Source organism: Manis javanica, chromosome 1, assembly GCF_040802235.1.
Source record: "Manis javanica isolate MJ-LG chromosome 1, MJ_LKY, whole genome shotgun sequence".
NCBI lineage: Eukaryota > Metazoa > Chordata > Mammalia > Pholidota > Manidae > Manis > Manis javanica.
Window position 1 is genome coordinate 94,816,901 of NC_133156.1, and position 13,974 is coordinate 94,830,874.

The 13,974-nt window shown below is 40.8% G+C and overlaps 1 protein-coding gene across 6 annotated transcripts in view; it reads right to left on the bottom strand.

The window, feature by feature from the left end:
- ARHGEF28 (Rho guanine nucleotide exchange factor 28) overlaps positions 1-13,974 on the bottom strand; it is a 327,107-nt gene that overhangs the window by 159,729 nt on the left and 153,404 nt on the right. For 4 of the 6 annotated variants that reach the window (XR_012130564.1, XR_012130563.1, XM_073235080.1 and 1 more), the window contains exon 7: positions 12,146-12,329. Coding sequence is in view for 4 of the 6 variants with exons in the window: in XM_073235080.1 (XP_073091181.1) it covers positions 12,146-12,329 (184 nt within the window). In the remaining 2 variants the exon portion in view is untranslated. The remainder of the gene's footprint in view (positions 1-12,145; positions 12,330-13,974) is intronic. The other 2 variants (XM_037026121.2, XM_037026120.2) reach the window with 1 other exon arrangement.

The following is a 13,974-nucleotide window of genomic DNA, read 5'->3' on the forward strand; positions in this document are numbered from 1 at the left end:
CTAAGACTTCATAATTAGATTTTACTTCAGTTCAGGAAAGAAACTCTTTAGCCGTATTTTCAACTTAAGCTTATTTCAACTATATTAGACTCCTCATTTGATACTCTTAGTTAATGTTTGCTTGCCCCCTACCCAGCTACCCTGACGCTGCGGGAACAAAGTATCCACAGCAGATGCAAGCAGGATTCGCTGCATCTAGGTGAGTTCTGAGGAATCTGACATTCTTTCCTGCTCAAACTATGATTCTTTAGATCTATAATAAACTCAGGGAGGCAAGGAGAATTTTTCTTCATGTGGGGAAAAACAGTACTATTATTGTAATCATCTGTAAAATAAATATCATATCAGCTTGATATCCTATTTGTATCCTTTAAAGAACCTCATTTTCTCCTCCTGCGGGCAGGAGGAGAAAGTGGATCCACAAAATCAATCCGTAAAGGAAGTACAAAAAAGGCTAAACTGCTCTGTAAAATGAAAGAAACAATTACAAATCACTTTCTGGGGCTGGGAGGTACATTCTCTAGGTATGATTTGTAATAAATAGTCTTGAAAATGCCAAAATAACCAACTTTGAGGTGAACAATGCTGATCAAGTCCTTGGATGGATATTCCATACTAGGGTTGGGGTAAAAGTTGTGTGTCCAGCTGAGCGATCATCCCCACCAAACAGCTGCCCTAATTGTTGCTCTGAGTCCTCAGCACCTCACTCAGGTCCAAGCCACCCTGATGTAAAGGGTCTCTATCCTGATGACTGGGACTATTAAAAAAGCACTGAGTCAGAGTATTTCAAACAAACAGTCTTGGAAAGGAAATTTTAAACAGTTAAAGCCCTTTTGTTTCCCCAATATCTTACAGAAGATTCTCAAATAAGGAGAATCTACCACACAATTTCCTCATCACATTTCACTCACCCAGAGCACACAGCAAAGTGCTGTATCATTGTCTAAAGAATCTTCAGGCTAAAATTCTGCTCACCTTGTCACTGTGACATGAAGGGCTGTGTCCCAGTCTCTCAACACATACATGATTGCCATTAACTAGCTTATGTCATAACTTGCACTCATAACAAGATAGCATTGGCTGAGTACCCACAGTCAGATGCTGGTCAAGGTGCTCTATCTGTGTCATATCAGCCTTAATATGAAGGATTCAGTGACACTCGGCTCCATCATTTTCCACAAAAGAAAACAGCTAAGTAACCTGCATAATGTTCAGAAGCCAGTTCATGCAGAGCTGAGGTTTTAGCAGTCTGCTTGTTGCTGGGCTGTGTCATCAAGACCTGTCTGTGCGTGAGCATCATAAATGTCCCGTTAAAAGGACTTCATGAGACACGTCAGCTGCATGGAAGAGAACTCATTTCAATGCAGTGGTTCCAATTTTGCTCTGGAATGCACTCTAGATCCACAATCCAAAGACTAAATGGATAAAGCTGCTGCTATATAAGGGTGGTGAATAAGAGAATTTACACACCTGCATTCTGACTGCCTAAGCTGTGTCACCTCAGACAAGCTATGTGACCTCTCTGTGCTACCACCTCCTCATGTATAAAATAGGGAAAATTCCTGCCTCCTAGAAATGTCCCTCTCCACGGCCACTGGAATGTGTACTCCAAGTGTACAAACCACTTGGCTCACAACTGCTTTCTCAGCACCTTGAGCAGTACCTGGCACTCAGCTAATGCTTGAGTGAAATTTAATGAGCACAAACTCCCTGAGTAAACGCTTTGCCTTTTCAGTTACTGCTGTATCACCAGTGCTTAGGACAGTGCCTGGCATGAAATAGGCACTCAAATATTTACTGAACAGTAAGTGAGCCTGCAGGACTCACGTCTGCCTGCCTGGGCTGGGTCTTGGGTTGGGACCCATGGTGTCTCCTGACTTCCACACACATGCTGAGGAGCAAGCCACTCGGAAGCTGCGGGGAGCTGCTGCCTCAGCCCTGCAGGAAATGGTTTTGCCCCCTCCGCTTTGTGACTGGAACTCACTTTCCAACCCCAACTCCCATTTCATTAATGAGAATGTGGAAGATAACTAATGGGGAGACGCCAGCAAAGCAAGGGACAAGTAACACAAAAGTTGAGACAATTAGCAAAAAACAGAATTAAAAAAAAAAAAGACTAAAGAATAAAAAAGAAAACAGCTTCATATAGTGGTCAGTGATATCGCAGCGGTTCTGTTTTATGGCCCCATAGACTCTTGGTAGGTAACAGCCTCCCAAACAACAAAAAGTGCAGTTGGGTATGGCGTGCATGGGTGATCTGAATATTTACTGTGACCCTGAGTTTTTAAAACACCTCCCTTGCCCCACCTCCCCCAGTATGAACATTTCTGTACTAATGAATGGAGAGACCCCAGGTGATAGTGAAAAGGAGGAAGTTAGTTCCAGAGAGGCAGAATCAGTGGAGATGAGGAAGAGCAGTATCTTTGAAGCACCTTCCATAGACCACTTCCGTGAGGTGCTAGGAACCAAGGACAGGCAGTTCTTCCATGATCAATTTAGAGAAGTTAGGTTAAGTAAAGTTACACGGGCTCCTTGATGAAAAGACTAACCAGGACCCACAAAACAGTCAATGTATTCTCAGTCTCCAACCTGGGGGGTTCAGAGACATTTTCTACTTATTTGACCAGAAAATCCTTATTTTTCACAGCATCTTCCAAGCTTGGTGTTCTGCACAATGCTCTTCAGGAGATCAAATAACAAAGGCAGCAAAGGACAAAACTGAGTCAGTTAGTGGATTAATAAATACTAATAATTAGTTCATTCGTCTGAGCATATTAAAAATGAGATGACTTTTCAGCCTTTTAATTCATTTGGAATAACTTCCCACCATTCTGGGAGTACAGTTATGAAATTATGGAAACATAATTGGTTCATAGACAATAATAAAACCATTTATCATACTAACTGGGACAGCAAAGTAAATTTCCAGGCTAAAGTTATTATAGTCTTTTAACCAGTGGCAGCTACAGATACAAGCTTGGAGCTGCCCCCTCAACCCAACGCCCTAGGAGGAACAGAAAAACATGATCCATTAAGCATCTTCTGGTCGTTCTCAAAAGGCAAGTCTGCTTTCAGGCTTTAAAGACTATAAAAATAAAAAGATCTTATGCTCAAAATGTTTTGTTCTTCAGTTAAGTCACTCCAGGCTTACCCATGGTCAAAAACTACCTGATTTTCACTCTAGTTGAATACTGCCCTCTGCTGGAACATGCGTACAGTTTCTCATATGTCCTCCAAGCATATACAAATAAAAGCATTGTCCACAAGGTCTATAAAATACATGCACTAGTTATTTGGTATTAGAGGACTTGAATTTCTGTTCAAATTCTTTTGCTTATTGGTTGAATGACTTCAGTCCAACTGGCAGCCAGGAATATTAACTAGGGTGCCCCCTAGACCCAGCTGAACCTGTCTAAAACTGAGTACATTGTTTGTCATGATACTACTCTCTGTAAGGCCAATCCCACCCAGGGACACACCAGAAATGGAGAAACTGCCCTGTTCCTTCACTGCTCACACCCATCTGACATCCTTCCCCTTCTGGATCGAACCCATGTCCCCACCTCTGCAGTCTGCTATGGTGCAGAACCCCTCCTCGGCATTACTTTCACCAGCCCCTGGCCTCATCCAATCCATTCTCCAAACTCACAAAGTGTCCTTTTTAAAGTAAGAATCTAATCCAATTTGTTTCAAAAAACTCCCAGAGCTGTCATGGTGGAATTCCAGTTCCTTACCTTGTTTACAAGTTCTGCAGATCTGCCTTAAGCCAAACCTAAGTTACTGGCATCACACACACACACACGCGCACACACGCACGCTACCCCTGTATTCCCAGACTGCAAAATTACCCGAATTCCTTCCATTGAATCGTCTGATTCACAACTTTGTATTGCATTTATTTCCACTGTCTAGAATTCTCCTGCCCCAGTGAGATCATAGGTCCAGGGTCACCTCCTCCATTAAGCTTTCGCTGGCTACTCCACAAGTTCTCATAGTGCTGTTTGCATATAACTCCTATACCACTGACAATGTGCTGGAACAGCTTGTTTTTTTGGCCCAGATACAAATTACCAGCCCTGTAAGTGCAACAACTTACAAATTTTTTTTATGATTAAGTATCATTGATACACACTCTTATGAAGGTTTCATATGAAAAACATTGTGGTTACTACATTCACCCATATTACCAAGTTCCCCTTCATACCCCATTACAGTCACTGTACATCAGTGTAGTAAGATGCCACAGAGTCACTACTTGTCTTCTCTGTGCTACAGTCTTCCCCGTGACCCCACACATACCATGTGTACCAGTCATAACACCCCTCAATCCCCTTCTTCCTTCCTCCCCACATACACACCCCCACACCTTCCCTTTGGTAACCACTAGACTCTTCTTGGAGTCTGTGAGTCTGCTGCTGTTTTGTTCCTTCAGTTTTGCTTCGTTGTTATACTCCACAGATGAGTGAAATCATTTGGTACTTGTCTTTCCCCTCCTGGCTTATTTCACTGAGCATATACCCTCTAGCTCCATCCATGTTGTTGCAAATGATAGCATTTGTTTTCTTATGGCTGAATAATATTCCATTGTGTATATGTACCACATCTTCTTTATCCATTCATCTACTGATGGACAGTTAGGTTGATTTCATATCTTGGCTATTGTAAATAGTGCTGCAATAAACATAGGGGTGCATATGTCTTTTTGAATCTGGGATCTTGTTTTCATTGGGTAAATTCCTAGGAGTGGAAATCCTAGGTCAAATGGTATTTCTATTTCAAGTTTTTTGAGGAACATCCATACTGCTTTCCACAATGGTTGAACTAGCTTACATTCCCACCAGCAGTGAAGGAGGGTTCCCCCTTCTCCACATCCTTACCAGCATTTGTAGTTCCTTGCCTTTTTGATGTTGGCCATCCTATTGGGTGTGAGGTGGTATCTCATTGTGGTTTTAATGTGGATTTCCCTGATAATTAGTGATGTGGAGCATCTTTTCATGCCTGTTGGCCATCTTAATTTCTTCTTTGGAGAAGTGTCTGTTTAGATCTTCCACCCATTTTTTAATCGAGTTATTTGCTTTTTGGGTGTTGACGCATGTGAGTTCTTTATATATCTTGGATGTTAATCCTTGTCAGATATATCATTTATGAATATATTCTCCCATACTGTAGAATGCCTTTTTATTCTATTGATTGTGTCCCTTGCTATACAGAAGCTTTACTTTGATGTAGTCACACATGTTCATTTTTGCTTTTGTTTCCCTTTACCGAGGAGATGTGTTCAGGGAAAAGTTGATCATGTTTATATTCAGGAGAGTTTCGCCTATGTTTCCTTCTATGATTTTTATGGTTTCATGACTTACATTCAAGTCTTTGATCCATTTTGAGTTTACTTTTGTGTATGGACTTAGATAGTTATCCAGTTTCATTCTCTTGCATGTAGCTGTCCAGTTTTGCCAACATCAGTTGTTGAACAGGCTGTCATTTCCCCATTGTATATCCATGGTATCTTTATCGTATATTAATTGACCAAATATGCTTGGATTTATATCTGGGCTTTCTATTCTGTTCCACTGGTCTATGGGTCTGGTTCTTGTGCCAGTACCAAATTTTCTTGATTACTGTGGCTTTGTAGTAGAGCTTGAAGTTGGGAAGCGAGATCCACCCTGCTTTATTCTTCCTTCTCAGGATTGCTTTGGCTATTGGGGTCTTTTGTGGTTCCATATGAATTTTAGAACTATCTTCCAGTTTGTTGAAGAATGCTGTCAGTATTTTGATAGGGATTGCTTTGAATCTGTAGGTTGCTTTAGGCAGGATGGCCATTTTGAAAATACTAATTCTTCCTAGCCAAGAGCATGGGATGAGTTTCCATTTACTGGTGTCCTCTTTAATATCTCTCATGAGTGTCTTGTAGTTTTCAGGGTATAGGTCTTTCACCTCCTTGGTTAGGCATTTTATTCTTTTTCACATAATTGTGAATGGAATTGTTTTCCTGATTTCTTCTCCTGCTATTTCATCATTAGCATATAGGAATGGAACAGATTTCTGTGTATTGATTTTCTATCTTGCAATTTTACTGAATTCAACTATTAGTTCTAGTAGTTTTGGGGTGGATTCTATGTACAATATCATATCATCTGCAAACAATGACAGTTTAATTTCTTCCTTAGCAATCTGGATGCATTTTATGTGTTGTCTGATTGTTATGGCTAAGACCTCCAATACTACACTGAATAGAAGTGGGGAGAGTGGGCATCCTTGTCTTGTTCCTGATATTAAAGGAAAAGTTTCCAGCCTCTTGCTATTAGGTATGATGTTGGCTGTGGGTTTATTATATATGGCATTTATTATATTAGGTACTTGCTCTCTATACCCATTTTGTTGAGAGTTTTTATCATCAATGCGTGTTGAATTTTGTCAAATGCTTTTCCAGAATGTATGGAGATGATCATGTGGTTTTTGTCCTTCCTTTTGTTGATGTGGTGGATGATGTTGATGGATTTTCAAATGTTGTACCATCCTTGCATCCCTGGGATGAAGCCCACTTGATCATGGTGTATGAGCCTCTTGATGCATTTTTTAATTTGATTTGCTAATATTTTGTTGAATATTTTTGCATCTATATTCATCAAGGATATTGGTCTATAATTTTCTTTTTTTGTGGTGTCTTTACCTGGTTTTGGTATTAGAGTGATGCTGACCTCATAGGATGAATTTGGAAGTATTCCCTCCTCATCTATTATTTGGGAAACTTCAAGGAGGATGGGAATTAGGTATTCACTAAATGTTTGATAAAATTTAGCATTGAAGCCATCTGGTCCAGGGGTTTTGTTCTTAGTTTTTGATTACCAATTCAATCTCATTGTTGGTAATTGGTCTGTTCATATTTTCTGTTTCTTCCTGGGTCTGCCTTCAAGGTAGTATTTTTGTAGAAAGTTGTCTACTTCTTCTAGGTTATCCAGTTTGTTAGCATGTAATTTTTCATACTATTCTCTCACAATTCTTTGTATTTCTGTGGTGTCCATAGTGATTTTTCCTTTCTTATTTCTGATTCTGTTTATGTGTGTAGGCTCTTTTTTTCTTAATAAGACTGGCTAGGGGTTTATCTATTTTCTTTATTTTCTCAAAGTATCAGCTCCTGCTTTCATTGATTCTTTCTATTCTTTTATTATTATCAATTTTCTTTATTTATGCTCTAATCTTTATTATGTCCCTCCTTCTATTGACTTAGGTTCTCATTTGTTCTTCTTTTTCTGGTTTCATTCATTGTGAGTTTAGACTGTTCATATGGGATTGTTCTTCTTCCCTGAGGTAAGTCTGTATTGCAATATACTTTCCTCTTAGCCTGGCCTTCACTGCATCCCACAGATTTTGTAGTGTTGAACTATTGTTGTCATTTGCCTACATATATTGATTGATCTCTGTTTGAATTTGGTCATTGATCCATTGATTCTTTAAGATTATGTTGTTAAGCTTCCATGTGTTTATGGGTCTTTTTGTTTTCTTTGCATAATTTATTTCTAGTTTCATAACTTTGTGGTCTGAGAGGCTGGTTGGTACAATTTCAATCCTTTTGAATTTACTGAGGTTCTTTTTGTGGCCTTGTATATGATCTAGTCTTGAAAATGTTCCATGTGCACTTGAGCAGAATGTGTATCGTGCTGCCTTTGAGTGGGGTGTTCTGTAGATGTCTGTTAAGTCCATCTGTTCTAATGTATTGTTCAGGGCTTCTGTCTCCTTATTTACTTTCTGTCTGGTTGATCTGTCCTTTGGAGTGAGTGGTGTGTTAAAGTCTCCTAAAATGAATGCATTGCATTCTATTTCCCCCTTTAATTCTGTTAGTATTTGTTTCACATATTTGGGTGCTTCTATGTTGGGTGCATAGATATTTATAATGGTTATATCATCTTGTTGGATTGACCCCTTTATCATTATATAATGTCCTTCTTTGTCTATTATTACTTTCTTTGTTTTGAAGCCTATTTTATCTGATACAGTATAGCAACTCTTGCTTTTTTCTCCCTATTGCTTGCATGGAATATCTTTTTCCATCCCTTCACTTTTAGTCTGTGTATGTCTTTGGGTTTGAAGTGAGTCTCTTGTAGGCTGTATATAGATGGATCTTGCTTTTTTATCCATTCTTTAACTCTACATCTTTCAATTGGTGCATTCATTCCATTTACGTTAAGGATGATTATTAATAGATATGTACTTATTGCCATTGTAGGCTTTAGATTCATGGTTACCAAAGGTTCAAGGGCAGCTTCTTTACTATCTAACAGTCTAACTTAACTCACTTAGTACACTATCACAAATACAATCTAAAGGTTCTTTTTTTTTTTCTTTTTCTTCTCCTCCACTCTTTATATATTAGGTATCATATTCTGTACTCTATCCCTTGACTGACTTTGGAGGTAGTTGATTTAATTTTGCATTTGCTTAGTAATTAACTGTTCTACTTTCTTTACTGTGGTTTTATTACCCCAGGTGACAGCTATTTAGCTTTAGGGACACTTCTGTCTACAGAAGTCCCTCCAACATACACTGTAGAGATGGTTTGTGGGAGCTAAATTCTCTCAGCTTTTGCTTATCTGGAAATTGTTTAATCCCTCCTTCAAATTTAAATGATAATCTTGCCAGATAGAGTATTCTTGGTTGGAGGCCCTTCTGTTTCATTGCATTAAATATATCATGCCACTCCCTTCTGGCCTGTAAGGTTTCTGTTGAGAAGTCTGATGATAGCCTGATGGGCTTTCCTTTGTATGTTATCTTTTTTCTCTCTCTGGCTGCTTTTAATGCTCTGTCCTTATCCTTGATCTTTGCCATTTTAATGATTATGCTTTGGTGTTGTCTTCCTTGGCTCCCTTGTTTTGGGAGATCTGTGCATCTCCATGGCCTGAGGGACTATCTCCTTCCCCAGATTGGGGAAGTTTCAGCAATTACCTCCTCAAAGACACTTTCTATCCCCTTTTCTCTCTCTTCTTCTTCTGGTACCCTTATAATGTGAATATTGTTCCATTTGGATTGGTCACACAATCAAATATTCTTTGTTCTGTCAATATTTTCATTCTTAGAGATACTTTTTTCTCTTTGTGCTTCAGCTTCTTTGTATTCCTGTTCTTGAATTTCAATCTCACTTACTATCTCCTCTACTTCTAATCTGCTTTTAAATCCCTCCATTGTACATTTCATTTTGGATACTGTAATTTTCAAAGTTTCTATCTCATTCTTGAATTCCTCCCTCAGTTCCTGAATATTTTTCTGTAGCTCCATGAGCATGTTTATGATTTTTATTTCAAACTCTCTTTCCGGAAGTTTGGTGAGTTCATTTGCACTTGGCCCTCTTTCTGGTGTTTCTGGGATTTTGGTTTTGACCATGTTCCTTTGACATTTCATTTGTGTATGTGGTCCCCTCTGATGTCCAGAAGCTCTACCCTCTGGAACTGTTCACATGGCAATGGCGGGAGTCACAGTCAAGCAACGCTGGTACCTATTGGGAGGAAAGAGCTCTTTCCTCCTTCCTGACTGCAGTGCCTGCCTCCACTGCCAAGGCCAGAGAGCAAAAAGTGCAGGAAGGATCCTCTATGCTATTTACTTGTAGCTGCCATAGGGTTGGCCGCCCTCTGGCTGGCCTGGTGCAAGGTGGGGGCAGCTGGTTTGTGAGCCAGTGCTGGCCATGAGGGAGGAGCAGCAGGCTGTGTATCACCTTTGTGTGCCTCATAGCTGCATTGCCAACCAGGGGGATGGAGCACCTGAAGCTCCTGAAAGTTCCCAACCTGCTGGGTTGAGTGCACTGAGACAATTTTGTCCACCTGTCCTTTCTCCTGAACAGCAAGCTCTGTGCAATCTTTAACCCTTTAGCAGAACCTATCACTGTTAGAAAGTCTGTCAGACTGTCCACCTTTCTTTTGTCCCAGAGTGGCCATCTGTGGGTACCTGTTCTCCACAAGTGGCATATCTCAGTTTCTTCAAGTATTCTGCCTGTCTTAGCTTTCCAACCCCACTAATCTCCAGTGCACCAAGTAATGTAAGTTTGTGCTCCCAAAGCAGATCTCCAGGGCACCCACTCCCTGCTCTGTTTCTCTTCCTCCCACCAGTGAACTGGGGTGGGAGAAGAGCTTGGGTCCCCCCAGATGGCAGCTTTGGTACTTTATCCTTTCCCATGAGATCTGCTCTTTTCTCCAGGCGTAGGCAGTTTGCCACAGCCTTCTTTCCTGTTGCTCTTTTAGGATTAGTTGTATTTGCTATATTTTCATATTATATGTGGTTTTGGGAGAAGGTTTCTGTATCACTGCTCACGCTGCCATCTTTAAGCAAATCCAAGGGCTTAGAATTTAAGCACTGAAGTATATAGACCTCATTCTGTTCTAAACTAATTTGAAGGTAGATCATAAGGGAAAAAACATATACAAGATGATAAAGTAAAAATCGAAGTTCATTTTTTAAAAAAAGGAAAGGAGTGAAGGCTTAAGAAATAAGGGTTATACAAAAATGCAGCCAGCAGTACTCCACACATTTGCAATTGGAAAGCCAGAAACTTAGCTCCAAGTTTCTACCAGCCAACTAGAGGCAAGAAAGCTAATCAGTTACATTAGAGCAGGAAGAGCAAGCCAAATGCTCAGGAGAAGCCAGCACCCTGATAGGAGACCAGAAAGAGGCTTCTCCTACCAGTCTTCAGAAGAAGGTGTGAGTTACCCATGCCCTCTTCGGGCAGGCAGGGCCAACTGCAGCACCCCTCTGTGCAGCCAGTACATCACCCACAGGACAGAAGTGAGGGCTCAGGTGGTACAGCTGGAGTTGGACACCCCGCCAGTCAGCTTAACCCAGCAGCTCGTGCAATGCAGAAGGGCCATGCACGATGTCCAACAACTTGCCACAGATCTTCCTTCTCTAAGACTACTTTTTAACAAAGGCAGAGGCAAAGATAAGATCATACTACCTGATAAATACCTGGACTACCACTATTCAATGATACCAATTATAAGCAGAACCAAAGGTATTGACCAGCTATCAACATTGGTGGCCAAGGGACAAGGGTCATGTTCTATTTTTCCTCCCTAACCCCAGCATCTAACATGGTGGCTCTTAGCCCTATCAGACTATTATCCCTTTACACTGACATTTTATAATTCCTCCTCCCCTATCCTGAAATTAAATAGATAATATAACCCTACCCTCAAATTTATATAACACTATCCTTACATATTTCAAAAAATAAAAACTCTAAAATATAAAGCAAATAGAAAGTAACTGATGTCAATATATAAAACCTTTTCCTTAACTACCCTAGAAGATACAAGGACATACATAGTCAGATTTTTGCAACTACTGCATTTTAGAGAAAATACAAAAACAAAAGTCAGAATCTGTTCCTCAGATTTAGTACAGGAATATTCAAGAATAAGAATGCACCCTAGTATCCAAACCTGTGTTTATTATTAGGATTTGCTAACAAATATTACTTATTTGATTACAGAAAAGGGCAAAGAACCTGCCCTGAAGTAGAGATTGCATGCCCAGATAAACTGCCAAGTTGGAGAAAATGAGAAAATGTCCTCCTGCAAAAGGAGTTGGGTGTTTTGTCCAAGTGCAGTTTCAACACAATTCCATGTGTTACAATGTGGAACAGAGTAGTGACAATGCATTATTTAAAAATACCTCTTGCAGTGGACTCCCATCAGGACTGTGAGCCTCTGAGCAGGACAACATGGGATGGTAGGACTGGACCCTGGAGAGCATCCAGCATCCCCTCATTTCTACATGCCAGTGGTGGTCCCCAGACCTTAAACAATACACCTTTATGATCTCCAACATCTTTAAAACCCACTGGCCCAGCACAGAGTAGAGGCTCCACAAAGGTGGAAGAAGCTACAGAACAAGTGTTTGACGAAGGACTGAATGGAATGAACAAACCAAACTTGGCAATGAGGTGAGCACTCTCTGTGTGCAGGAGAATGCCCTGAAGATGAGGAATGTGGGAGGGCCTGGCCCAGGGCTGGAAAACAGCCCTCAGTAAATGCTAATGGAATAAAAGTTGGAAACACAGAAACTCTGTTTGGACACTGTCAGAGAACCCACAAGCCCAGTCCTCACCCTGCGTCTCCTCAGCACCTCCCAGTACGCAGCTACTCTCACCCACAGGCCTGACCTTGCCTCCAAGTCCCCTGGTTCCTTCTTTCACCACACGCTTCAAGCACCAGCAAACAGGTAAGTCCTGAGCACTTTCTGGGTTCCCCAAGTATGGAAGGAGCATGTGTACCTTCTTCAGTTTCTGCAACACTAGAAGGCACATCTGGTCCTTCCTCTGTCCTGGCTTCTTGTTCTTCAAGAACCTAAGAAAGGAAGAAAAGAAAAAAAAAAGTCACTAAAAACCACTTAAGGCTTTCAAGATGCAACTAAGAGATGAAAATCACAATCAAGGATCTTGGTGCTGGGGCAGGCCAGAGACATGGCTTGGGGAGGTCAGGAAAGAGGGTGAGTAAAGCTGCTGGGAGAACACGTGGACAGCACCCCAGGACGACAATGGGAGCCATGTTGGGTGGGGTGGGGAGGTGGTCGGACTCAGAGGCCCTCACCACATCCTCCAAAACAAGCATATGAGGGGCAGGCAAGCCTACAGCCGTCAGAGCCCCCACGGCCCCAAGGCATGTTCCTAAGCTCAGTTTATCAATGTCTTGCTCTTGACACTTCAGAACAACCTCCTGAGGCCAGAGCAAACAGAGCACAAAAATACGCACAATTTACCAAACCATAAAGGGGAAGGGCAAAGGAAATGTCCCACAACGCCTGTCAGTAGCTGCTGGCTGCCGCAGCCTTACCCCAGGACACAGCAGTCTCTCCCCCAGGGCCCACTGGGGAAGTGATGCGTGGGCTGGATCGGCTGGGTATTGGGATGAACTGAGGTGAGGACAGCAGGCCTGGGCTTAGGAAAGGGCTCAGCACACAGGCAGAAGCCTAAAACAACTACTTAGACAGCCCCGTGTGCTCACCTGGGGTCAGCCTTAACCCCAAACCCTAGTCTTTCAACAGTCTTACAATTGCTAAGCCCAGGTGTCAAAGGCATCAGGCATGTTGGCTTCTGATTACAAAATAAAACCTGAAATAAGGAAATACTTTCTTTCTTGTAAACAGGGTGTGTTAACACAATTTTTATTCTTACAAGTAATTTTGTATGCACCTTTCAAACACTTAAATTTCCTAGCTGCCTTATTAATTTTAGCCAAGTTCTAGAACTAAATTCTCAACATTGATGTTATAACAGAAAAAGCTTTGTTATGAGGATAGAAATAAGATATGATGAAAAGACATAGCTAAGATTTTGTCTATTATTTAGCACCAACCTGTCATTTTTTTCCATATTTATTATAAGTTAACAGTCCACCAGTATCAGCTGTAACACAGCCTGATGACATGAATCTTCTACAACTCTCGACAATTATGGCTTCAGAAAGGGGTTATCTGAATAGCTTTTGTATATGGTAAAGTAAACTCAGTTTTCTGCAGCAAGGTTCCACTGTAGTTGTTCTAGGAGGCTGCAGATAACTGAGGAATGCCCAAACCCTGAGACTGAAGCTCCAGGACAAGACTGAGAAAATGCTGTGGTTCACTAATAAATTTGTCAGATCAAAGTCATTATCCATAGTTATTACATAAAAACAGTTTTTAGACTTCTAAGATTTAATGAACAATGAATAAATTATTACAATACAAAATATCATATTTATTCCCCAGATGATGAGACTTTCACATGGACAACCTACATAACAATTACCACCTGCCTACATCTATACCTTAATAAAAAATTTAAAATAAAAAATGAAAAAAAAAGATAATATCTAACAAAGTAAGCAGTACCACAAAAATACTTCAGTATTCTTGAATACTACAAAAAACATCTTGTTGGACAGGTAAGAATCAATGACTTTAGATGTCTAGTAAAGTTCTGGATCCAATTCCAAAGTATGGGGCAGGAGATGC